This window comes from Stenella coeruleoalba, assembly GCF_951394435.1.
Source record: "Stenella coeruleoalba genome assembly, chromosome: 13".
NCBI classification, from domain to species: domain Eukaryota; kingdom Metazoa; phylum Chordata; class Mammalia; order Artiodactyla; family Delphinidae; genus Stenella; species Stenella coeruleoalba.
In genome coordinates this window covers 57,783,011-57,807,766 of record NC_137159.1, presented here as the reverse complement: position 1 = coordinate 57,807,766, position 24,756 = coordinate 57,783,011, and the positions used below count along the sequence as shown (strand labels likewise).

Sequence of the window (24,756 nt, the reverse complement as noted above, 5' to 3'; positions counted from 1 at the left end):
GTGGCACATCTCTGCTGAGTCACACAAACAGAGGCCCATTTGGAAATACAAAGTGGAGAGATTGTCTCTTGTTTTATTTTCTGTATGTCCCTCCTGAAAGCACGTGGAGTTTGGGCACTTTGGACTTTCCCTTCATGCAAAGGACACAATAAAACATAATTCAACTGCCTGAATCTGGGCTAAAAGAGACAGCACTTAGCATTGGGAAACAAGGTAGCGACAAGTAGGTGGCCCAACTGGGAACAGAAAGCGCAGGGACAGAGCTGCTAATTAACAAACCGCTGCACACTAAGCATGCCTTCGTGCTCACAAGTGGTGAGACAGCACTGAAGTCCCATATTTTGGAGAGGCTCTAAACTTCATGAGTTTGATCAGGGTTCAGCAATATAAATTATTTGTCCCTTGGGCTTGACCAATTCTGCTACGCTGAAAGATACAGCATGGGAGAAAATCTGAACCAAGGTATTCAGTTAAAAGACATTAATATAGGAAAATAATTTATAGCCTTAGGAAGCCTTAGAAAAAAACAAGTTTTCCTTGGTCACTTAACTGCAACTCACAGGAATGAAATATGTTATCATTATATAACATGCTCTACATCAGAGTAAGTGATTATACTTAAACATAACTTTTGATATGATTGCAAAATACCAATTCAAGAAAGGCCTGCAAAATCCTTCCTATTTTTGAGACCAGGAGCCAAGAATGCAAAAGGTACTTTCCTCAGAGAGAACAAATCTTCCTGAAAGAGTCACACTGGTTCAGCTTCTGGTCCTCATTTGAAATGGCCTATTAGTTGAATGAAATACCACCTATAAGCACTCAATCGTATTTTGTTAATAGGGGTATATTCTGGGTTTTTTTTTCTTTTGGGAAAATAATTCTGCAGATTCAGCCTTCAGAAATACACTTGGAGACAACAGAGGAATCAGGGTTTTTGACCTGCTTCGTAGCCAAAAGATAATGCAGCCTTGGGCTCTTTGTCAAGAACTCCTGCTTCAAAATTGTCCAAAGCAAGCTGCTGGCCAGAAATGAATTTGAACCCCTGCAAAGGGTTTTAAATTCACAAACCTTCAGAAACACACACATACACAATACCACATCAGAGCTTCAGTTTCTCAAGAGTGGGTATGTGGTCATCAATTTAGAATACGCTAATTCTTACAGTACAAACTCCAACCATCATCTAGCTTGCTGGATAGAAAAGAGTTTGAGGCGTGGCAAATAATGAGGCTGGAGAGTGGAAAGAGGAGAAATAAAATACTCAGGGTTTTGGAAGTAATTACAATGGAATCATCTTGCACAGAACACGATGGAAATTATGCATCCCGATGCCATACTGTCCAAAGGTTGGCAGTATCATTCTAAAGGGCAGGAGTGGTAGTGAGAATGTAGTCATATGCATATGGACCCCTTGTTCCTACTTTGCCTATCCACCAACCAATGAAGCCGCTAATTTATTCATGAGCTGTTAGTCCCTATTCCCATCCCTTCACCACCAAAAATGGGGTGCTGTGAGCAATGTAAAAATAGCCCCGTGAACAGAAGCAACCACAGACTAAGAGTGAGAGGAATAAAAAGGAGGACAAAGAAAGAAAAGAAAAAGAAGAGGGGGGGCAACCTCCAGAAGCAAATGCTAGAGGAAACCTATAAAATACAAACTTTCTGGTTTAACTTTTCAATACATTATGGGGCTTTCCCATGCATGCCTCTTTTCACTAAAGCTTCAGGCAATAAATCTTAGATACGGTTTGTTAGATTATTATAGTACCCCTCTAAGGGCACTGAAATGATGTAATGAGAAATCAGAACATCAGAACACTAAATTATCCCATGTTTCAGGAATTCCAGCAAAACCTGTCAATTTGACTTGTTACTGGCCGAATAAGGATGAAACCAACATCGCATACTAGGGATAACACTGAAGGTAATTTTAATTGGTTTGCTTTAAAAGCTATCTACATGGTGACTAATAAAAGAGGCTTATGTAGTCTATCAGTAGTTGAAGATTTATGAGCACTACAGGAAAGATTAAAATTAGCAGATATCTATTTGCAGAAATAGTGGTGAAAAAATAGAATTGTGAGATTTTCCTACCATATAAATATAGTCATCATCATAATTCTAACATGCCATTTTTACACGTCCTCTCACTCTTTGAAATCCCCTGTAAATTATCTTTAATATTTGACAATAACAATATTATCAATACCATTTTATTAACAAAGCATTTTTACATATCTCATGATACTGATCGCAGCACTTTAAGAAATATTTTCTTTTAGAAAAAGAAACTGAGTCTTAAGAACATATAACTAAATTAGCTATGCCCACAAGGGCAGCAAATGAGATTCAAACTGAGGTTTTTGACCCCAAGAATGGTGATCATTCTGTAATATTGCAATACAGCTGCATGCTTAATAAATTATTTTGAAAAATAATTATTTAGCTTGTATTTGATTTTGGAACCAGACTAAAGTTATTTGGCACTAAGACTTTTAAATAATGTGAATGATCAGAAAGATAATGCTGTATGAAACTTTTTAAAATAGATGTTATCTATGGCTCTGAAGATAATTTCAAAAGAGGAATACAAGAAGGACTTTGAAGAATAAGGGTATTTTGGAATCCAGGAACACTTCAAAGATGACAAATTTAATGTATGAGAACGGCTGGCACAGTATTTTGCACATAGTAGACAATAAATATTAGCAAAAAATTTTTAAGGGAAGCACTTCTATATCTAAGTACAGATAAGATTTTCTAATAAATAATCTCATCAGAAAATTATGCACAGATATTAGATATGTAAATTGGTACAGATTCTCCTAAAATAACTTGGTAAAAGTTACTAAGAGCCTTAATATGACTATATATTTTGGTCTACTTCTTCTAATTTAAGGATTTAACTTAAAGAACTAAGTGTCCACCAAGATTTTTTTTCCAAAATGTTCACATTCATTGTTTATATGTAAACACTTGTTGAAAAAAAAAACAAAATCAAAAGAAAATCCAATAATAGGGGCTTCACTAAGTAAATTGTATTTATATAATAGACTATTACTCAGCTATTAAGATTTTATTTTAAAGAATTTTATTTATATACGGAATATTTTAAACACATACCTACAAAGCAAAAGAGAGAGCAAAACAAAGATTATATATACTAAAAGGTAAAAAGTCATTATCTCTGGTTTGCGAGCTTACTTACAATTTTCTCCTTATCTTTTGAAAATATTTTATATTGGGTACACGATTTTTTTACAGACACCTAAGCTATTTTAAAGTCAGTATCTTAATAATGGTCAACATGGATTGAGTTTTTACCACGTGGCAGACATGGTTCTCACCTTTTTACAGATATTATCTCATTTACTTCTCATAAAAATCTTTGATGTGGAGCTATTTATCCTGTTTAATAGGTGAGAAAACTGGGGCAGGGAGACGTTAAACAACCAGCCCAACATTACCTTCCAAATAAACATCTGAGCTAGGACATGAAACAAATCATCTGACTCCAGACTCACGCTCTTCAGGACCACGCCCTACTATTCATCCTATACAGGTGGCTTAGGGATGTGTCAGAACATATTAACGTCACGGAGAAAGCAATCTCCTACAACTGGGAGAAGGTGAATAACCCTGTGGGTGAGATGGCTTGTGATTCTGGTGGTATACGAAGTGTATTTAACTTAATTTACTTTACACCTTCTCTCTAAATACCATGTGAGTTTCATATCACATGGAAACACTCATGTCATAGCTTTTTTGAGGCTTTATTACATATAATATTATTGCACAGCATGATAAACCCAAATCAACATCCTTTAAGTAGGAACTCAAAGGTATACAAAGGTGTAATGTGTGTCAAGAAGTTTTATTCCAATTTTCTTTGTTTATAAGGCAGATATTTACTAATCCCTGGGTACGTAGGTAAAAGTGTAATAGATGTAAATAAAAGAAGATGCATATGTTCTCATGAACGATAAGCTGACCCGTTGCAGGCACCTGGTGAAGTGTTTCACGAGGTAGTACCTGAATTACACAGATTGATTTACCACCTAACAGCTGCTCAGAAAATTCCTTTCTTGAGTCTCATATTTTATACCAATTGAAAAAGGAAATATATAGGAAGTATGCAAGAGAAATAACCTAATGTTTAAATTGCACCTTAATTGTAAGAACAATTTAGAAACAGAAAACTAAAACCTTGATTTCCCTAATGTAAAAAGATTGCTCATGCCCGTCAAGTAGTTTATAAAATGAAACACAAATCAAAGTGATTACAGAGCTACTAATGTCTGAAACTGCATTCTTTGCTGCCTTTTATTTTAGGTGTTGATTTTGCTAAAAAACAATATTGAGACCAAAACTCTGGGAACTGTTGAGGTTCTAGCCACTGAGACAGGTAGACTGTGGGGAAGTAAACATCTGTACATGTCTGCATCTATATAGAGAGTTCTACATGAGATGAGGCAACCGGGTGGGTTTTAATGTGATGGTGTGACTGATGTGTACCTAGCACACTGGGACCACTGCATAATGTTACCTGTATATTCTGCTGAGTAACATGGGTGTGGTGAATTAAAACTCTCAGATTTATTTTTTACTAAAGGATATTTCCAGGTCTAATAATTCTGATTCTGTATTTGCCTGATTGATTTTTCCTTGGGCCAAATTCTCTATTGTTCTTGCCTTGACTGATCTATAATTACCTATCACTTCATTAATTTAAATACTGAATTCTTCCAATATTTTTCTCTTCCATCCACTCTTATGCTTAAATAAGGACTTGTTTTAGTCTCTTGGAAGTTTATTCACTGTTCAGGTAATTTTGCAATACCTTTTCCCTTTCTTTTCTTTTTTTTTTTTTGCGGTATGCGGGCCTCTCACTGTTGTGGCCTCTCCCATTGCGGAGCACAGGCTCCGGATGCGCAGGCTCAGCGGCCATGGCTCACGGGCCCAGCCGCTCCGCGGCATGTGGGATCTTCCCGGACCGGGGCACGAACCCGTGTCCCCTGCATCGGCAGGCGGACTCTCAACCACTGCGCCACCAGGGAAGCCCTCCCTTTCTTATGAATCAATAAATAAGCCTCGTTTGTCATAACTTTATGATGAGTCAACATATGTACTACAGAAAACAGAGAGTTAACTTGACTGGAATGAATTGGCTTATGCCTAGAGATCAATATATTTTCCTTTCTACTCCTACATGGCCATCCTGAAAAGAACACTATAGGTTAAAAAAAGAAGAAAATGATTTATAATAAGACAGCAGGAATCAATGTAAGAAAGCCCTTTGCAGATGGTAACATAGGGGAAGAAAGACACAGATGGATCTGTGTCATCTGGATACCAAAGAGCATGGACCATCTGGCTCAGATGGTGGTTGTAGGAGGGAGTGGAAGAGTATGTAAGGACAGGGCCCAGAGGAGTATCCATGGAATGCATGAAGAATGATGGGGATAGCCTGAAGAAGCTCACCAAGCATTTCTCTAGGCTTGGCCAATCAAGTCTAAGGACATATAAGGTAAGACATGGTCACAGAGTCTCAGGAGGGTGTAATGCTGCTGAATAATTACATTTGAAAGCTGGAAGGGACTTCAGAGATTCTTTTTGTTTTTTCTTAAATAAAGACATAATTGGTAACTTTTTGTGTGCTCCAGAGAACACTATACTTACAATCCCACAGATCTGCTTCTACAATTTCCCTGAAGACAGAGAAGAAAAAATCAATTGTTTAATCCATACAAAAAATAAAAAGGAAATCTGTCAATGTGGTTTGACTAGCAAACCACCGGAGTTGTGGTTTAGGCATAATGGATTCCCTCTTCCATTGCCTCTAATCTAATTAATCCCTCATATCTGTCTGCATTCTAGAAGATGTGTTTACCAACCAAGTTGCATTAGATGATTTTTGAATAGCTTCATTGGAAAAAAAAATGGATAGGATGTGGGTAAGTGAAGCAGACAGAAACATCAAAGTCTTTCATTTCTGATGACTATTGCTCTCATTACAATTGTCTTTAGTAGAAACACAATCTCTACTTTTCTGAAATGGCACGCGCTTAGAGAGTGGTTAAAATTAGGGTAACTATGCCATACTTCCTAATTATTACAACTGCATAATTATTAATAATGCCCCCTTTTACTAGAAAAAGTGCTCCGATATGGACAATAAATTACACGGTTACCCTAATACGCAGTGACAGGAATGTCGATTTAAATAAGACATCGTACCATTTTAACAGATCAATCCAGTGGATGTATATGATTTTGCAAATTCAGAACTTAGCAAGACTCCCTAAGAAAGGATTTAAGCTTCACTTATTTGGTTTTTAGGTTACTTGCTGTCTTTCAATGTGTCTCTTTTTTGTAAATGACTACGCCAAGAAAACTAAGGCACAGAGTGATTAAAAAACAAAAAGAACTACAAATCAAGTTTCCTCATACTTCACTGTAAATCTTATTCAGTGTTACGTGATTTTTTTAAATGTCTTCTCTCAAAAGGACGGCAACCATTTCTTCTGAAATGGAAGAAAATGTATAAATCATTTACTGCCACTCTGATTTTACAGAAAACTGAGTTTACAAAAACTGAAGCTCAGAGAAATGAAATGACTTGCCCAAAGTTACTGGTCTGGTTAGTGATAGAGCTGGGTCGGAGGACTCGGATTCACACATGTGAACATGTGTTTAGGACCCAGCCAACATTTCTCTCAGTGGGCAAAGTAAGTTTGTTTCCATAAATCAGCATTTTTTTTTTTTTTTTTTGCGGTACGCGGGCCTCTCACTGTTGTGGCCTCTCCCGTTGCGGAGCACAGGCTCCCGACGCGCAGGCTCAGCGGCCATGGCTCACCGCCTAGCCGCTCCGCGGCATGTGGGATCTTCCCGGACCGGGGCACGAACCCGTGTTCCCTGCATCGGCAGGCGAACTCTCAACCACTGCGCCACCTGGGAAGCCCCATAAATCAGCATTTTAAACTGTCTTAGACTATTGATATTTGACAACTTCTTAAACTAATGCAAAGAAGATCCTCCCTGTTCTGCATCTTGTCATTAACTTCAATGCAACAGACTTTAACAGGAGAAAGAAGAATAGGAACTTTGGGAGGACTCTCCAAAGAGACATCACTGGGGATTGGGAGCTAAACTAAGAAAAACATAATCAAGTTTTATTTCGTAATATTCAGTCTAATACAAAGTCTAATTGGCTTTAAAGCAAGTGTTAGGATTAGTTCTGCCAAAAATTTAAAGGTAAAAGTTTTAAAACACGTGTTTAGAGCAATGTATTTAAAACAAAAATAGTGAAAAAGCCATCCTTAAAGTGCTTTTATTTCCTTCCTGACACAGATTTAAATACTGTGTTGATATTGAGTTGAATTAGAATGTGCATTTGAATTCAGAGTAATATGTTTGCTCACTGAATTCATCATATCAATAAATTCTTCTTGTATGAAGCTTTAGTACATATATCACAATAAATTCTTCTTGCATATATTGGATGCCCCCATCTGTCTAACACGTATACAAATTTAGACAAATCATGCTTATTTAGGGATTCTTTTCCATCATGGAATCAGTCAGTGTGCTGTGAATATCGTGTATGGTCGTAATTGTGAAAAAACTGATTATCATTTTCAGATAGTTCAGATGAGGTTTCACCATACTTTTCACAATTACCAAGAGGATTCAACTCTTTGTAACAAATATGTTTGGGGATTATTATTTTAAAAAGAAGAAGAAAAAGACAGGAGAGAAGAAAAATTAATCTTGTACAACTGCAGACCAAGCGTTACTGAACTCCCAAGGCACTTTGTCTCTATCATCATGATTATATCACTATGTTAGAATTATTGTGTTATAATTGTTCTTTTTTCTATTAAAATTTAAGCTTGGAAAAAAGGGACTCTCAATCGTCTTCAAGTCTCTAGATTAAGCACAAAAGCCACAGTTAAGAAGTTAATACATTTCTGCTGAATTAACTGGTCGATTAACACACGGATGGATGCAAGAAACAGAATTGGTAAGGAATAAAGATAAGTTTAGATAATGTGGACAAAAGCAGCATGCCAGGCATGATGAAGATCCATGGGTAAGTTGCTAATGTAACCAGCTTCTTGTAAGGCAGCATTATCAACATTGACGTAAAAGGAATCACCCAAGTCCAAGGGCCTGTGTATTTTGGGGGTAAGACTAAGAATACTATCCTGGCATTGTCACGTGAGGAATTTCATTTCACAGCAATCATAACAGAAGTGGACATTCCACTACTTCAATACAGCATATTATTACTCTTATTATTCCAATCATAATCCGCCACCCACCTCTAACTCCTAGTAACTCGACTGATCTCACAAAAACTTCTCGGGCATATTTATATCATCATCCTAGATACTCCTGAGGCAAGGAGCTGCAGAGCACAAAGAATCAAAATGCAACACTTTTCCCCTCCTTGGCCAAACAATTTAATCGAAGTGGAATCTTGCTAAAATACTCTTCAAAAGGATAATAAAAGAAATAATTGGGCTTCCCTGGTGCCGCAGTGGTTGAGAGTCCGCCTGCCGATGCAGGAGACGCGGGTTCGTGCCCCGGTCCGGGAAGATCCCACATGCCGTGGAGCGGCTGGGCCCGTGAGCCATGACCGCTGAGCCTGCGCGTCCGGAGCCTGTGCTCCGCAACGGGAAAGGCCACAACAGTGAGAGGCCCGTGTACCGCAAAAAAAAAAAAAAAAAAAAGAAAGAAAGAATTGCCATGAAAACTTAGTGGGAATGAGAGTGGGTACCCAGCTAGGCAGCTTCTCCAGAGTTTGACTTGATAGCATATGAAAGAGATGTAGGGTAAGTACTAGACCCAACAACCAACCACTTGGTGTAAGGTCAAGAACACCAAATGAGGTGTCAATATACTACTTGGTTTCCTGTTTGGGCTCTGCTATTTATTAAAATTCTTCTCACTCTGTGAACTTACATTTTCTCACGTGTAAACGTTTTGTTGCTTCCCCCTTTCTTTCTGCTATCTTTTCAAAATGATTTGTTGAGCTCCTACTATGTATCCATCACTGTGGAACTCTCTCTGCCCTAAAATAAATGCACTAATGCCTCAAAGGATTGGTGTGAAGATGAAATAGACACACAGGAACCTTGTAAATAGCATAGTGTTATGTAAAAGGAAAAAGTCTGATCTCTGACCCCTCCTGTGTTCTCTACTAGCCCTAGTTCTCTGGTCTCCATATTTTATCTTGCTTCCCCTCCCGCCCACCACCCAAATTATGATTTCACTGACAGGGTATATTCTGGGCTGCATCTTATACTTTTGATCATTTTCTGTAGCTATCATTTTTACTAGGCTTGTAGAGACAACTAACTGCCTTGAGTTCCCCTCCCCTAAGCACAAGCACATGTGCACACACACAAGGTACACACACATGCACCACACACACAGTCCCAAAACTCCGTAGCGTGTGCGCCTTAAGAAAAGGAAGAGAAGAAATCCCTCTGCCTAATTCCCAGCAAGCCTATCTTAGAATTCCATAAATAACCAGCTGGAAAGTAACTGAAGGCTACAAGGATAGCACCTAACATTTACTGAGACCTTACTATACTGCAGGTACGGGCTAGCTGGATTTAATCCTTTGAAATAGGTTCTATTATCCTCACTCTATAGACGATGAAACTGAAACACAGAGAGGTTGAAAATTTATGAATCTATGCAGTTGATGAGTGACAGAGCAAGGATTTAAGCCCCGGCTAGTGTGGCCCACAATCACTGCTCTCGATCATTATACTACCGCAGATGATGGTTCTGGCTAGCTACGACAACGGTCACAAAGACCATCGACTAAGGAAAGTGCTAAGACCTTCACTTCTGACCACTGTCATTTTGTGTCCATAATGAATACCTTCCATTCACTCTCATTCTGTGTGCAAGTTAGGGAAGCAACAAATTTTAAATGAACATAGCAGAGTTAGGCACACTGACAGCCTAACTGTAAAAAAGGAAATATATATATATGTGTGTGTGTGTGTGTATATATATATATATATATATATTACAAGGACTCAAAACTCAGTAGACTTAAAGACTGGAAAACTTTACTGTAAGACCAAAGACCCAGATCCACCTCAAAATATCCCAAGGATTTCCTACGTGAGAACTGATGATTAAATTAACAACCAAATAAAAACACATCCGTTTAAGAGAATATAGTTCACAATGGCTATGGAAGTCATGGGCTATTAGGAAAGATGTTCCTTTCCTAAAAGAATTCAAACTATACAATATGCTTCAGTCATTCAAACAACTAATTTGTGCAGGATATTTTAACCCTAGATATTGTCAGGTAAATGAAGACTTAATATTATTATTTTATTATATCTACTTTTATATTTATACTTGTTTGTATTTATTGTATTAGTATTATATTATATTAACACTCTTAATAGTCTACCATCCTATTAGACTTTGTGTAGGTCAGATGAATGACTTCCTATAACACATCGACTTAAACCATGCCAGAACTCACCCATATAGAGTTCTTTTTCCTTATGAACAACTCAGAAAGGACCCCTGCAGTTTACTTTCTTGCCCTGGTCATCTGTCCATCCTCCTTCAACGCCGTGTCCAGATACTCTGCGATGCTGAGCTACCTGAGTCTGGGACCCTGAAGGCATTAAGCCCCAGCTGATTGAATTCCTGGCTAGGTGGCTTCAATGTCTGTATTAGCCTTGTTGTTGATGCTCAATAAATTCATACCATTTAGAGGAAAGACTCAGACATGAGTAACATCCGCTTCCCCTCGTAATGCACAGGATTAGGAAACAAAGTTGAAGACAGGCAGCTGCTCAGGTTCAAAGCCAATGTTGCCACCTTTCCCTACTTCACATCCCTCTGAGTTCACGATGGCTACGAACAATGAACCAGAATTGAATTGTTCCCAGTCTCTGCTCTTCTGGTCTCTATCTGAGAGGGCAGCCAAATGGTGACAAGAGCCATCTGGGGGAGCGGAACGGGAGGCGCAGTGTGGCTCTCTTCTGGGGAAGAGCAGGCACACGGCGTGGTTGCTTCTGCCCGCAGCCTTGCTGACAGCTCAGCGTCCTTCCTTCTCAGCCTAAAGAGCAGCGGCAAAAGCCCCCTCAAAAGGCACTGTGAGGATGGGGCCAAGGAAGGCAGGATGGCACGGAGAGGCGATGGGCTCTGCTACAGCCACGTTGCTGTAGGACTGGATATCTGTACAGCTACCGCCTCAGGTAGAACGTGAGTTCTCCATGGCAGGGGCCGTGTCCTGGTCACCACTCTTGTCCCAGCATCTTACAAGGGACTGGACACAGGAGGGTATTCATAAAGTGGAGTGGGTACCAGCCCTACTGGATCCCACCAGCTTCCTCCGGCTCCTCAAGCATGTGTACATTTGACTCCAAGGACAAAGTGGCTGTCTATTTTTAATAAGGCAGCAGTTTGAGTGAATCCCGTGTCTCTTTTCTTCCTCTTAAAATGCCTTTCGTTTGTTTGCTTGAGCAAGAATCTGAACTAATTCCAGGCTTCGCTTCATTTTAGTAACAGCCGAAATCTAATCAGGGCTGTACACTCTCTGCCTCTGTCTCTCTGCCCGCCTTCCTTCTTCCCTCTTCCCTCTTTCTCTGTCCATTCCCACCCTTTTCCTACTCTCCCTGCCTCCACCTCTCTCTCTTTCTCCCTCGCCTCTCTATTCTCTCCCCTTCTCTTCCTACAAATTAAACAGAATGGCTCGTTTTAAACACAGTGTCAAGTTAAGATTGCAACGTTTAACGTGCTAGGATGAAAGCTGTCCTTTGGGAGTTGTTTTTGTTTTATTGTGCCCTAAAAATTAAACTCTATGTTAATAGGACTTAATCTTGCTTTCCCACCCTTATCTTGGTAAATAATAAATGTGTGTGTGTGAGAGAGGAAAGTTCTCTTTTGAAAGGGAAAAGTTGGGGGCTTCTTAATGTTAAATGTTAAAATTAGTTATATTTATAAACATATCGGCAGTGAATTTACTCCAAACAGACCAATAATTCTCCTGCAAAAGTTTAAAAAATAAAATAAAACTTTACTTGAAAGCAAATGAGTTACAGACACACCTGAATACTGAGTTTGTATAAAGTGTATACAGGTTGTCTTTGGACAGTCATCTGACTCTAGTTCGAAGTGGTTTTGTTGCTGTTCTTGTGCCATAGAAAGAATGTAGGTCAAAAGCAAGAGTGACTTGGGATTGGACTTTTGAAAAAGCTGCTGAAAATTCCATTTGCTGTGGGTAGGTCTGTATCCTTTGAACTGCCATGTGGGTCCCTTCCTCTAGGAAAACCTCCTAACCAAGAATTCTTACTGTTAATGACCTCCAGGGTCAGAGATTATAACTTCTTAAACTTAGTGGCAGTGCTGACGCAAGGTAACAAGCATCCTCTGGTAGATGGGTCATCACTACTTTACACTGTCTTGTAATATACAAAAAGGAAAGACCAAGAAACTACTATTTTAAGAAAGGAGAAAAGCTGCATTCACTGTTCGGCCATATGAAGAAGTTAAACGTTACAGAGCCAGTGCAGGCAATGACAGAAAGCTGTTAATAGAGTTTCTTTACTCTTTAGGAAAAGAGGAAATAAATACTCTGAGAGAGAAGAGAATAGACAATAATTTGGGCAGGTCAGGTACATGGAGGGATTTAGAGTTTTTCTTGCTGCTCAAACGCAGTTCATCATGGCTCTTCTAGGTTGATGGAGTGTCGGGGGCAATGCTGTTCAAGAACTCCAGAAAAGATACATGACTGTTCTAGTTTCTCATCTTCGGAACTGCACGACCACATGTAGTCAGGGTCACAGCACCATGACCTGCTTGCTCGTCCCCATCTCACCTATGAAAGCCATTTGAGGGGAGAGGAGAACAGCCCAGAGGAGGCAACGTAGCCTTTACAGTCAGGCAGTCCTACTGCTAAATTCTAGATCTTCCCCTATTAGCTGTGTGACCCAAAGAAAGTTAGTTACTCTCTAAGCCTCAATTTCTTCATCTGCAAAATAGCACCTAACTAACACAGTTGTGAGGATTAAATCAAATGAATATTGTAAGGAAAACAGCATGAAACCTGGCTTTCAGTATGTCTTAGTACCATCTCCGCCACCACTGTCGCTTCGCAAATTACCATCACATCCAAAACCACCACCTCCAGCACCACCATTATCACCACCACGACCATCATCACCACCTGCACCACTACCACCACCATATCCAAAACCACAACCTCTAATACCACCACCACCACAACCACCAGTATCATTATCATCACCACTATCACCTTCACCATCCCCACCACTACCACCATCATCACCACCTACACCATTACCACCACCATCACCACCACCATATCCAAAACCACAACCTCCAATACCACCACCACCACAACCACCAGTATCATTATCATCACCACCACCACCATCACCTACATACACCACTACCACCACCATCACCACCAGCTCCAGTATCACTGCCATTATCACCACTACCACCAGCACCACAATTACCAATACCATTACCACCTTTACCACCATCGTCCTCATTTTACAGGTGAGGAAACTGACTCAGAGCTCAAGTAATTTGCTGAAAGTTACAAAGCTAGTAGGGGACAAAGGTAGATCTCCAATCCTGGGTATGGAAGCCAAGTTGAGAGCTCCTCCTAAGTCCACCTTTTATCTCAGAAAGCCTAACATGGAAAAGCCAGGTGGTCTTGGTTTCAAGGGTCACCCCAGGGCTTCAAGGGTACCCAGCACGCAGGATCTCTCTTACCTAAGCTTTAAAAATTGTATCTAGAAATAAAATATTCCAGGTTTGTCATTAATATCTGAGTTACCAGACATAGTGAAACTTCCCTGATTTCTGCTTCTGGTTGTTTTTGTCCCTTGCCTGCATATCTTCAACTGTCACAGAGAACACAATGCCTATTCCCCTATCTGACCCTATAGAGACACTGTAAGAGGGAAAGAAAATGTCATGGAGAGCACTGGGTCCTGGGGAGAAAGGCAGGAAATGAAAAGGCATTGTTTATTTCGCCTGGCTTTACAACAAGCCTGCTGTATAGGCCTGTAAAAAGAATGAGCTCTGGAAGGCTCAACCTTTGGCAAACAGATCTGGTATTACGTAGGCAGTCTGTCAAGCCAGGAGAGGAAGCAAAGGAGGAGATTTCCTTTAATTCTGCCCATATTGTTTACTGCTTGTTTTCCCTTCCAGGACTTTCTGGACTTCCCCACTCCCAGGACAGAAAGCGCAAGGCATTGTGGGAAGCCGGCAGCAAAACCCCACTAGCTGCTGGTTGGTTCCATTGACACCTTCCACAGGACTCCCCTCAGCTCGCTCACCCAAGCCAGTGATAAAGATCTCTAGTGCCACGGACCCACCTTGCATTTGGCTGTCCTTTCCTTCTTTCCTGCCACCTGGCCCAGAGCCACTTCTATTCTACTGTTGCGAGGATAACCCTTAAGAGTTGCATGGCATTTACAATGTAACAGGGGCCTAACAGCTTTCCTATCCCAAAGAATGAATCTCCAGTGAGCAGATTTCAGTAACCATGCCAGAACATGACCAAGATACCTTATAGGAAAACCTCTATGGTTCTCAAGCTATTGTAACCCATTGGCAATTTTCTACACCTCAGCTAACAAGGACAGAACAGCTAACAACAAATAAAACCCCAGTACAGGTGTTATACCCTCAAGGTGGCTCCATTCAAAAGAATTAAGCACGTTTAAATCTCCTTCCATGGGTTACCAGTGACCTCAGGAAGGAAAACCAAAGAAAATCTTTTCCCACTTCACAATTTGATGTGACATCTGCCTGGGTTCTACCAAGATGATGGTTGTACACTGGTATCACCGAGAAGATGGAGGGAATGGGGAGGCAGAGTGGGTTAAGGGCTACTCCAGTTGTTATAGGATTAAAGGAAGTCAAAAGCATTTCTAGAGACCAAGGACTAATTCACTAAGTGCAAAAGAAAATACTGGCAACATTTTACTAGAAATCTTGTGAAGTTCGCTTAGAAACTCTAAGACGCAATGAGATACAGAGGGGCGAGCACATACGCTTTTTTTTTTTAAGTAGAACAGGTATTTTTTCATTTAACAATTTTTAATTTTTACGTTACTGTAGTAAAAAACATTTGACGAGATCCACCTTCTTAACCGATTTTTAAGAGTACAGCACAATATTGTTAACTACAGGTACAATGCTGTACGGCAGACTTCTAGAACGTACTCGTTTTGCATTACTGAAACTTTATACCCGTTGGTTAACAACCCCCCGTTTTCCCTTCCCTTTCCGCCGGCAACCACAATTCTGCTCTTTGCTTCTCTGAGTGATATCTCCTATCTATTTTAGATATCTCATATAAGTAGAATCATGCAGTACTGGTCTTCTGTGATTGGCTTAAAGGGATATATACTCAGATTAAGTTAAATGCCCTCATAATGACTTAAAATCCCATTAAATGAAATAATGCCATTTGCAGCAACATGGATGGACCTAGAGATTATGATACTAAATGAAGTAAGTCAGAGAAAGACAATTACCATATAATATCACTTACATGTGCAATCTAAAATATAACACGAATGAACGTATCTACGAAACTGAAACAGATTCACAGACATAGCGAACAGACTCGTGGTTGCCAAGGGGGAGGGAGTTGTTGGGGAGGGATGGAGGGGGAGTTTGGGGTTAGCAGATGCAAACCAGTATATGCAGAATGGATAAGCAACAAGGTCCTACTGTGTAGCACAGGGAATTATATTCAATATCCTGGAATAAACCATAATGAAAAAGAATATAAACAAGAATGTATATATATATATATATATATGCATAATATATATGCATATATATGCATATATATATGCATAACTGAATCACTTTGCTATACAGCAGAAATCAACACAACATTGTAAATCAACTATACTTCAATTAAAAAAATAAAATCCCACTAAAGAAAATGAATGGTCCCTGAGTCTTTCACTAATATTGAGAACCATCTTATTTATTGAAAATGTCCACACACTCAGGTTTACCAAGTTATGATTCCATCTTAAAATGCACATCACATTTTTTTATCCAATTATGCTTCCAGCAAATGCAAATATTTTGCCCTAAATTAAGGCTTCTCCTACCACTTATACCTTATCTTTGTAATGATGTTCGTACTTCACAAAATATGTTATCTCATTAGCTCCCATTTTAGAGTATCTGGAGGATATTTCTTCTGTTTCCTTCATAATGATTAGCCCAGCGCTGAACGCAGATCAGGAGCTTACCAAGTATGCGCAGATCGATTGTTATATAAATTCTTCTCTAACCCTGAACCAGAGAAACAAAGAGCCCCCTACGTGATAGCCTTGAATGATGACTCAGAAAAGAATCCATACTTTAAACACTTCAGTGTGTCTAAACTATGACATCTCCTCATGTGCTAAGATAAAACTTCTTTACATAACTATATCATAACCCCAGACTCTAATCAGCAGTGGGAAAATGAGGTTACAACAGCAAACACAGCAATCTGATTGACATGGTAAACAACCCTTCTGCACATAATCAATTTAGGCTCCCGCCAGCAGTGAATTAGAACTTGTCATTTTTTTTGGCTCTTACCCTGTCTTATTTTTTATAATAGTTATGCATGCATGAAAACATATACATTTATAAAAACATTTCTTGTAGTTATAGTTTAGATTTTCAGATGATACTACATGTGGTTCGCTTCTAAGAAGAGAGAAATATTCCAGACTGAAAAGATAACCCACCAAAGCAGAAGTCCATTAAAACCCTAAAATTATTTCACCCAAATTTCTTACATTACACAGGAAAACTTTATGTCAGTGTAAAATATCACGCTTCCGTCACTTTAATAGGCTAAACGTTACAGATAAAATGCTTCTGCCACAAAGTAAATCTGGAATATGTTGGATTCTAGGTAATATGTGCTAACAGTCTTTCTTGTCTAATACTACATTCTCTAGTTTTTTTCATCATTTTGGATTCCCCCAAACACACATTATTATTCTTGCTCTGATCATTTCAAATTTTCGTAATATTTTTTTCATTTTTTTAATAGCTGATTGCCTTCTCGTATTACATATTTGTTCTACTCTCAGAATTGAATTGCTATCTCATATAGCTAGGTCTTTACTCCTTGGGATTCCATAGAGCAAGAAAAGAATACTAGTAATATAAATAGCAAAACCAAAGTACTTATTTTCCGTGGAATATAATAATAATGATTCCATAAAACCTATATATTATTAAAAATCTTTTCTATGTATTTTTCCAAAAAAGTGATGCCAATATTTTGCATCCAAAAGCTATATTTGTTGAGATGTCTTGCATATCGTATGTGCTAGAGTTAATGAAGTTACAATCAAACTTGAAAATGTAATAGTCTTTAAAGCTAAATTAATTCTGGACAGATCCATTGCTTAACAAATTATGGCTAGAAACTCCCAGTAAAATGATTTGCTAAGCAAGATGTTATGTAAATTTTCCAACCTACATTCTTTGTTTTCCAACTTTGAATTTTAAATGTATAACAGTAAATGCTCATGATCTTTTGCGTAATCTTCCCCAAATGACATGATTGCTGGGCTATAACTAAGTAATTAAATTTGATTTGTATCTACTCTAGTTAATTAAACTTAACATTTTCCAGAACAGTCAAGCTAACACGTTAGACCTTGAAAAACCAAACAACATTTTGTAATAATTATTACCACTAAACTAGCATCATTAAAGAACAAACATCAGTAGCACTTCAAATCTGTGGATGTCACCTACCAAATCACAAATCAAATTAGCATATTCTTCATTTATTTTTTATTAGCTGTTAACATTAGACAGAATTCCCTGTTGAAAGTCAAGATCAGCTGGCATGGGTTTAGTATTTGTCACTGATTGAGTTTATACAAAAGCATGGGCTAACTGTTAATTATATCTATGTAATGAGTTTTTGCATTGTAATTTTCAAATGTTTTGCCGAGAATACATTTTATTAGAGACTACAAACACCACTTACCACTTACAGGTATTTTCCTCAAATATGGATTTTGATCTTAAAAGAGGTCATGTTGAAATAATTCAACTCATTTACATAAAAATATGAATGAATAGGTACAGACATGTTTATTTTCTAAACTTAAGAGACTTCTTCTACACTAAATATGAGGCAAAGATTAGGAATCTGTCTTGTTCTTAAAACCTATGAATCAGTAAACCTGATTGCCTCTCGATCTCCATCCCTGATCAGACTGGACCCTATTTCTACCTTGGTGAATGGCTTCTTAAACTTAGATATACTTTAAATCCAGGCTTTTCCAGGAATCTCTTTATGATGCTCTGGAAAGAATCATAAATTCTGGGTTCATGCACATCATTAAACAAACAAAAAAAAATTTTTTAAGTATCTAATGAAGCTCAGTGGCGTCAATAGTCCCATCTATGTATTTTAGGTTTTTGAGAAAGTCATCTCTCAAGAGTAACGAATTGGATGAAATATAAATTCATTTTTAAAGATAAATCGAGTTGTGTCTACATAGTTCAACTAGGCTGCATGATGACAAACTCTCTTTCACTTGGATCTGACTGTGTGGACCTGGCATTGGAAACTACCAGAGGAAAAATGATCCATAACAAGAAAGAGTAAGGGATCTTGATAATATTATGTTTTTCTAAAAGCATTCTGTCTGAATTCTTGGTGCCTAGCCTAAGGCTAAGTCCCAGGCACTGCAATAAATTTATTCAAGCAATAGACTGATTAACCATCTACAAACCTCGTCAGTAGTAAAACTCTACAACATTAAGATAAAAACGCCTTAAAATTAAAATTCTAGAAAGAAGAGAAAAATGTAGGGCTGTAATTTCATCTCACTTATAAATAAAATGTTTTGCCATTGCTAAAATTTCATATTTCAACTTAGCAAATAAAATATAGGAAGAATTTTCTAAAACTAGGAACTGGCCATTGATCTAGAATATGCCTAAGGACACATATACAGAGATGCTGATAATTCCACCAGTTCTTACTGGCTTTCACAAGGTATCTAAAATTCTAAAGCTGAAATTTGGCAATATTCCTTCCTTAGCAAGAATGAAATCAATTTAATGGCACAGGCTGAATGTTTGAAATGGAGCTTGACAGAATAAATTATACCATCAAATCACTGTCTCTTTTTTTCCCTTCTTCATCTTCTACTACACTGTGCCCAAAAGAAAGTTATTTATTTATGCTTTGGTAGAAGTCCTGGATGGGAAAGTCTGCCTCTCGAACAAGTAGAGAGCCAGTATTCTCAGGAGAAAGCAAGATCACATTTTCTTGAGCAAACACCCTAAGTAAAATGAGTAAATAAAACAAAACACTAATTTGCTCATATTTAAGAGCTACCCTTGTGAGTTCATTTAACAACATGTAGTATTCCTTTAACAACATTCAATATCACTTGTAATCCATGTAAAACTATATCAGATACAAGAGGGTTCAATAATTGAAATGATTATAAAATGGAATGAGCAAGAATTCCTAGCAAATAAATAAAGTTTATGTGCTAATGTGGGCAGGATCACATTCAACACGGGCCTTTGGGAAAATCCTTCCTTGGGTGTGCAGTGTATTCATTTGCTATTATATTACTATCTTTCAGTAAAATATTTGTCCCGACGAAACACATCTCGCTAAGCGGAACATTAACAACGTAAGAACCAATGTAAAATAGATATTCAACAAAAGCTCTCCCCACATACACATCCGAAGATGGCTATTATCTCTCTTTGCTTGATTTCATTGTGATATCACACTAACTGTCCATCTCTATACAACAACGTCAAAGAGGTGATAGATACTGGAAGGCTCTTTCAGAAAAATCTGTTTCCTCTGCCCATCCGGCTCCCTTTGTTTTTGTTTTCCCTTCACTTCTTGTAGAAGAAATTTCACCTTGGAGAGAATGCACCCCATTTGATATATCACATGCCATTTACACAAGAGTTAACTATTTTGAGAACAAACTATATTTTATATTGTTTCTCCTGAAATTCCTAAGTTGCCAATGATTCCACCAACATAATTATCCACTGGAATGTCCTATTTTTGCACTGCAGATATTATAAATAGTTTCCTTTCGTCCTTCCAGTCTGGATACTGCTCATCGAGTCACATTTTCTGGTTTGCTTTTGGTAAGTGCAATGCCCCTGGCCCTCGGCAAGGAAGGAGGAAAAGCTCTCTAAACGGCAGCTGTCTTTGGAATAATTATCGCACAACCCGCCATTCTGTGTTACAGTGTTGGCAGATGTCACTGTAAAGTGCCAGTAGGGAAAGCAAATTGTTCCCCACTTTTTTTTCTCTGACCTGCTCCCTGTCAACTCGGATGCTTGGACAGAATCCTACTTCTCTCCCCATCCTTATACCAGCAGGGTAAAAGGGTTTGTTTAATCATGTAAAGTAAAATCAGACTGGAACTAAATAAGAGCTAAATGACTTTCCCCACTGGCATAAAACTGAAAAGGCAGGATTGGTCATTAAGTCATAATTAAGCATTAGCAGTTAAGCAGAAACATTATATAATCACAAAAACAGTGTCAGATAAAAGCAGCAGAAATCATTTCAGCCAGCCCTGGTAGCCAGGCAATTCTTTTCAAGGATGTTTCTTTTTTGGGCTCTCCCAATTTGTACACAGTAATGAAGTTAGGACATAATGGGAGGTTTTCAATGTTCCCTTTCTGTGTGTATATTACGTGATCAAGATAGAATACAAATTTTTCAACCCATCGTAAGTGCTTGGATAAATTCTGTCAGAAGACTCATTCTATAAATCTACTTAAAAACTATAAATGTACTTAAAAACTATAAAAGTACAAAAGTAAAAATAAAATCAAATTAGGATCTCTGGGTATACAGTATATTGATCAGTGGTATAGGAGCTAGAAGCTAGGATATTTCGATATTTTGAAAGTCGTCTTGTATAGTAACTATTCCATTCTTTCTTTGCCATTTAGTTTTTAAAAAACAAGCACACATTCGCACATCCACAAACGCAACTCAACCACACACATAGGTATAAAGAAAGAACTTACACAATTTCATCGTTCTGGAACTCGAGCTCTCCGCACGTGTCCTCAAAGTCCTCTCCTCCGCCTCTGGCGGTCCCTTCAATGGTTTTATAGGGGACGATAACATTTCCGCGTGCTCCAGATGTTCTCAATACTTTCACCTCCATGATGCCAATGCTCTCACTCACGTGAGTCACAGGTTCCTCAAAAGTAAAGATGCCTGCGTGGTCGTCGTCAAAAATAGTCACGGTGGCAGTGGAGGGAGATCCCAGGCAAGCGAGGGTAGAGACATGATTGGCTTCCAGGATGCCATCTTCCGAGGCTTCAGAAGATACTTTGACGTTGCTGAGATGCACAAGGAAATTCTCATCTTCCTCAAAGATGTCGTCATCGATGATGCCAACTCTGATTTCCTTCTGGGTCTCACCAGGCTTAAAGACCACAGTTCCTTCGGTAAATTCGTAATCAGACCCAGCATTGGCTGTACCATCCTCTGTTCTGAAGTCGACAAACACAGTGTTGGTCAAATCACCACCTCTGCGGATAATGGTCAGGGCTACCGTACCACAGTTCTCCAGACACTGATATGTTCCTTGTTCAAAGAAGATCTTACTGACGGGGTCATTTTCAGCCACTTCCGTGTTGACCTCGTGCATGCTTACAGCCTTCCTGGCTTGGTCAGCCGCATGCCTCTTTAAAATGTTGCCTGCTCCGGTCATCAGGCGGGTAGCCTGAATTCGGTAAAATGCTCGACTTTTTTGCTGCTGACTTAAGACCTGGTAGTTGGCTAATTCTATCAATTGCTCTATTTCCTTCTCCGGATGCTTCTGCTTGAGTTCCTTCAGAATCCTAGCCATTTCTCGCCTGGCTTCTTCATCATCTTGGTCCCTCTCATCGACTTCCAGAACTAGGGCACCATCTAAGAAACTGTCAACGTGGGAATTGACCACTTTCCCATCCATCTCAATTTCTGTCTTGGAAGATGGCCTGTCTCCTTCATGTTCAATAATCATTCCCCTCTGCTTGCCAGCCCGGTACCTCTTGTAGACATACTTGTAAAACAGAAGCCTCCTATCTGCCACCCAAGCGAACACAACACAGATGGGAAAGAAGAAGAAAGTAAGCAAACCTTCCCAGACCTCCACGACCCCAGGAGAGATGACAGACAAAATGATGTAAAGCCAGGTATAGGCAAAGATGCTCCAGGCTGCTGTCACAAAGAACACACGCAAATGCTTAATCTTCCTCGTCTCCCCATCTGGGACGACGTAAACACAAAGTGCAATAATGATGAACATATTGAATGCGGCACTCCCCACAATGGTGCTAGGACCGAGGTCTCCTGCAGTGAAGTTATGGCCACACACCTCAATTACTGACAGGAGAATCTCTGGAGCGGAAGATCCCAGGGCCATCAAGGTCAGGTTGGACACCGTCTCATTCCAGATCCTCACAGTTGTCTTGGTGGTCTCTCCGTTGGGTTTCTTTATGGTGATTTCTTTTTCTTGAGACGTGATGACTTCTATAGAGGACATGAATCGGTCAGCAATGATAGAGACTCCGAGAAACATGTAGACCATGGCCACAAAATACACAGTCGCTCTAGCAATTTTGTCCCCAAAGGAAGGGTCTTGGGGCTCCCAAATGGGTAAAATCACCCCTTTCTTACAGTAATAGGAGCCAGTACACTCGCCGGTTTCATTGCCTTCTCCTTCCATTTCTGTCTCAGCGCTTATATGATCCACGTGGGAAAACAAGAGAGCCACCATGACTAACACATGAAATCCCATCGAAAAGGTGGGTGAGAGACTGAATCGCAGCATGTTGGACAATGGCAGAGTTCCAACTGTCCCAACCTACTGGGAAAAATAAGATAGGGGGAGGGTGGGGGGAAAAAAAATCACATCATTAGATCCAGATCCAAAGCATGACTAATTACTTATTTTTATTACTTTTACTAATGATTTGTTTATATTTGACTATCACAACGTCTACGGAGAATCATGATTCTAAGAAACCATCTGTGATTAAGCAATCCTTGGTAACGTTTACAGCCCAGTCTCTCCACTTGAGGATTTTCTACATGTAATCCCCATTCACTGAGCAATGTACACAGCTGACTTACTGGAATGAAATGTTCAATTATATCCTTGCCTTGTTGAATACACATGCATGCATGCTAACAGCCAATGAGAAAAAACAAAAAATTTTGACACATTGAATAATTTTCTCCTTGTTGCTAAGGCAGATTTCCTTTTAAACTGTGGTTAGTACAATCACCTTCCAGAAACTGTTTCATCACCAAAATCACCTCGTTAAGAGCGATGCTATGAAATTCAGACTCTAAAAATCCTACCAACGCAAGGCTTGGTGATGATCTTAAATTCTAGAGCACAACTTTTCACTGCATTTCATGAAATCATGTCCTATGGCTCTTGGCAGCAGAGAAATCTTCAAGCTTGCTTGCAATCAAAGCTCAATGGCATTTGTACTTGAGAGGAAAAAAAATCTGCTATAAGGCAATGTTTCCACACATTAAGTACAGTTTTTAAAAGCACGTTTTAACGAGAGCACATTTCCTCCTAATTTTCAGCAAGCCCAGGTCTCCTGTTGCATTAGCAGCCAGGCATCTGGTTCCTCAAGCACTGCTCTTCATATCTGTGTACAGATCTCGCTCTAGAATCTGCAGGCTGCCCACACAGGAAGGGGAGATAAGCAGGTCCAGGTCTAGGAGTGTGTAAGTCAGACTCTTGCTTGGCAGGCTGTGAAATCAGCGTTACCAGCCATAAAATGTTCCTTCTCTGTGTCGATGTCAGACTTGCCATGGTCATTCTAAAATACATATTAGTTCTATAGAGGATTCAAGTGACCCAAAAATGCAAGGGCAATAATCCCATCGAAATTAGCTCATGTGACAAAATGACAGTGACCACAACGTATACATGTGATGAAGGGCAGTAAGCAATTAGGGATACGGCAACAGCATCACTGGCGGGGGAATTCAGGTGCATGGCAGCTCCATCCACCACTCTGCCTTGCTTACCAAGCTGTGTGCCTCTCAGTGACCTTGTATCACCTCTGATTCCAGGGCTCTGGTGAAGGTGGTGGGGGCAGGCGCTGAAGCTAAGAAGGGTCTGCTCCAAGTCAGGGTAGGTCTGTTCTGGAAAGCCAGTTATGGTTATGACATCGGATAACACGGGGATAAGCAGGGTCCTGAGACAGAGCTTAGCCCTGTGGCCTGACACAAAGTTAAGAGTGGAGCTGAGTTAGACCCGCTCATAGCCTCAGGCTGTCTGAGAGTCACGCCCACATTCACCTAGACTCTCTGGCCTATGTTTGAGGCTGATGGCTTATACTGAAAACTGCACCTGGGCCCAGGAGAACCTCCACCCTGGCCCAGCCCATTCTGGCACAACCTCCGCAAGCCCACCATCACCTAAAGTCCTTGTTTTTAGCTCATCAATGTTGGGGGATAAGCTTTGATCGTTTTCCCATGCTAAAGAAGACACAGAGGAGGGCTGCGGTGGTGGAATTCCATTCTAAGTAAAAGGTCGAAAACTAGAAGAAGCATATTTTCAAAATATGCAAAAGTTCATGGGCAGTGTGTCTACTTGTTCAGTCATTACTGGGCTTGGGTGGGTTATAGGATTTCTCCTTAAAACAAGGTAA

General features: G+C 39.4%; 1 protein-coding gene across 13 annotated transcripts in view; it reads right to left on the bottom strand.

The window, feature by feature from the left end:
- Positions 1-24,756, bottom strand: part of SLC8A1 (solute carrier family 8 member A1) — a 409,922-nt gene that overhangs the window by 300,424 nt on the left and 84,742 nt on the right. For 8 of the 13 annotated variants that reach the window (XM_079940652.1, XM_079940646.1, XM_079940655.1 and 5 more), the window contains exon 2: positions 21,112-22,943. In XM_079940652.1, the coding sequence (XP_079796778.1) occupies positions 21,112-22,943 (1,832 nt within the window). Of the gene's footprint in view, positions 1-21,111; positions 22,947-24,756 lie in introns of all 13 variants that reach the window. The other 5 variants (XM_079940657.1, XM_079940647.1, XM_079940656.1 and 2 more) reach the window with 1 other exon arrangement.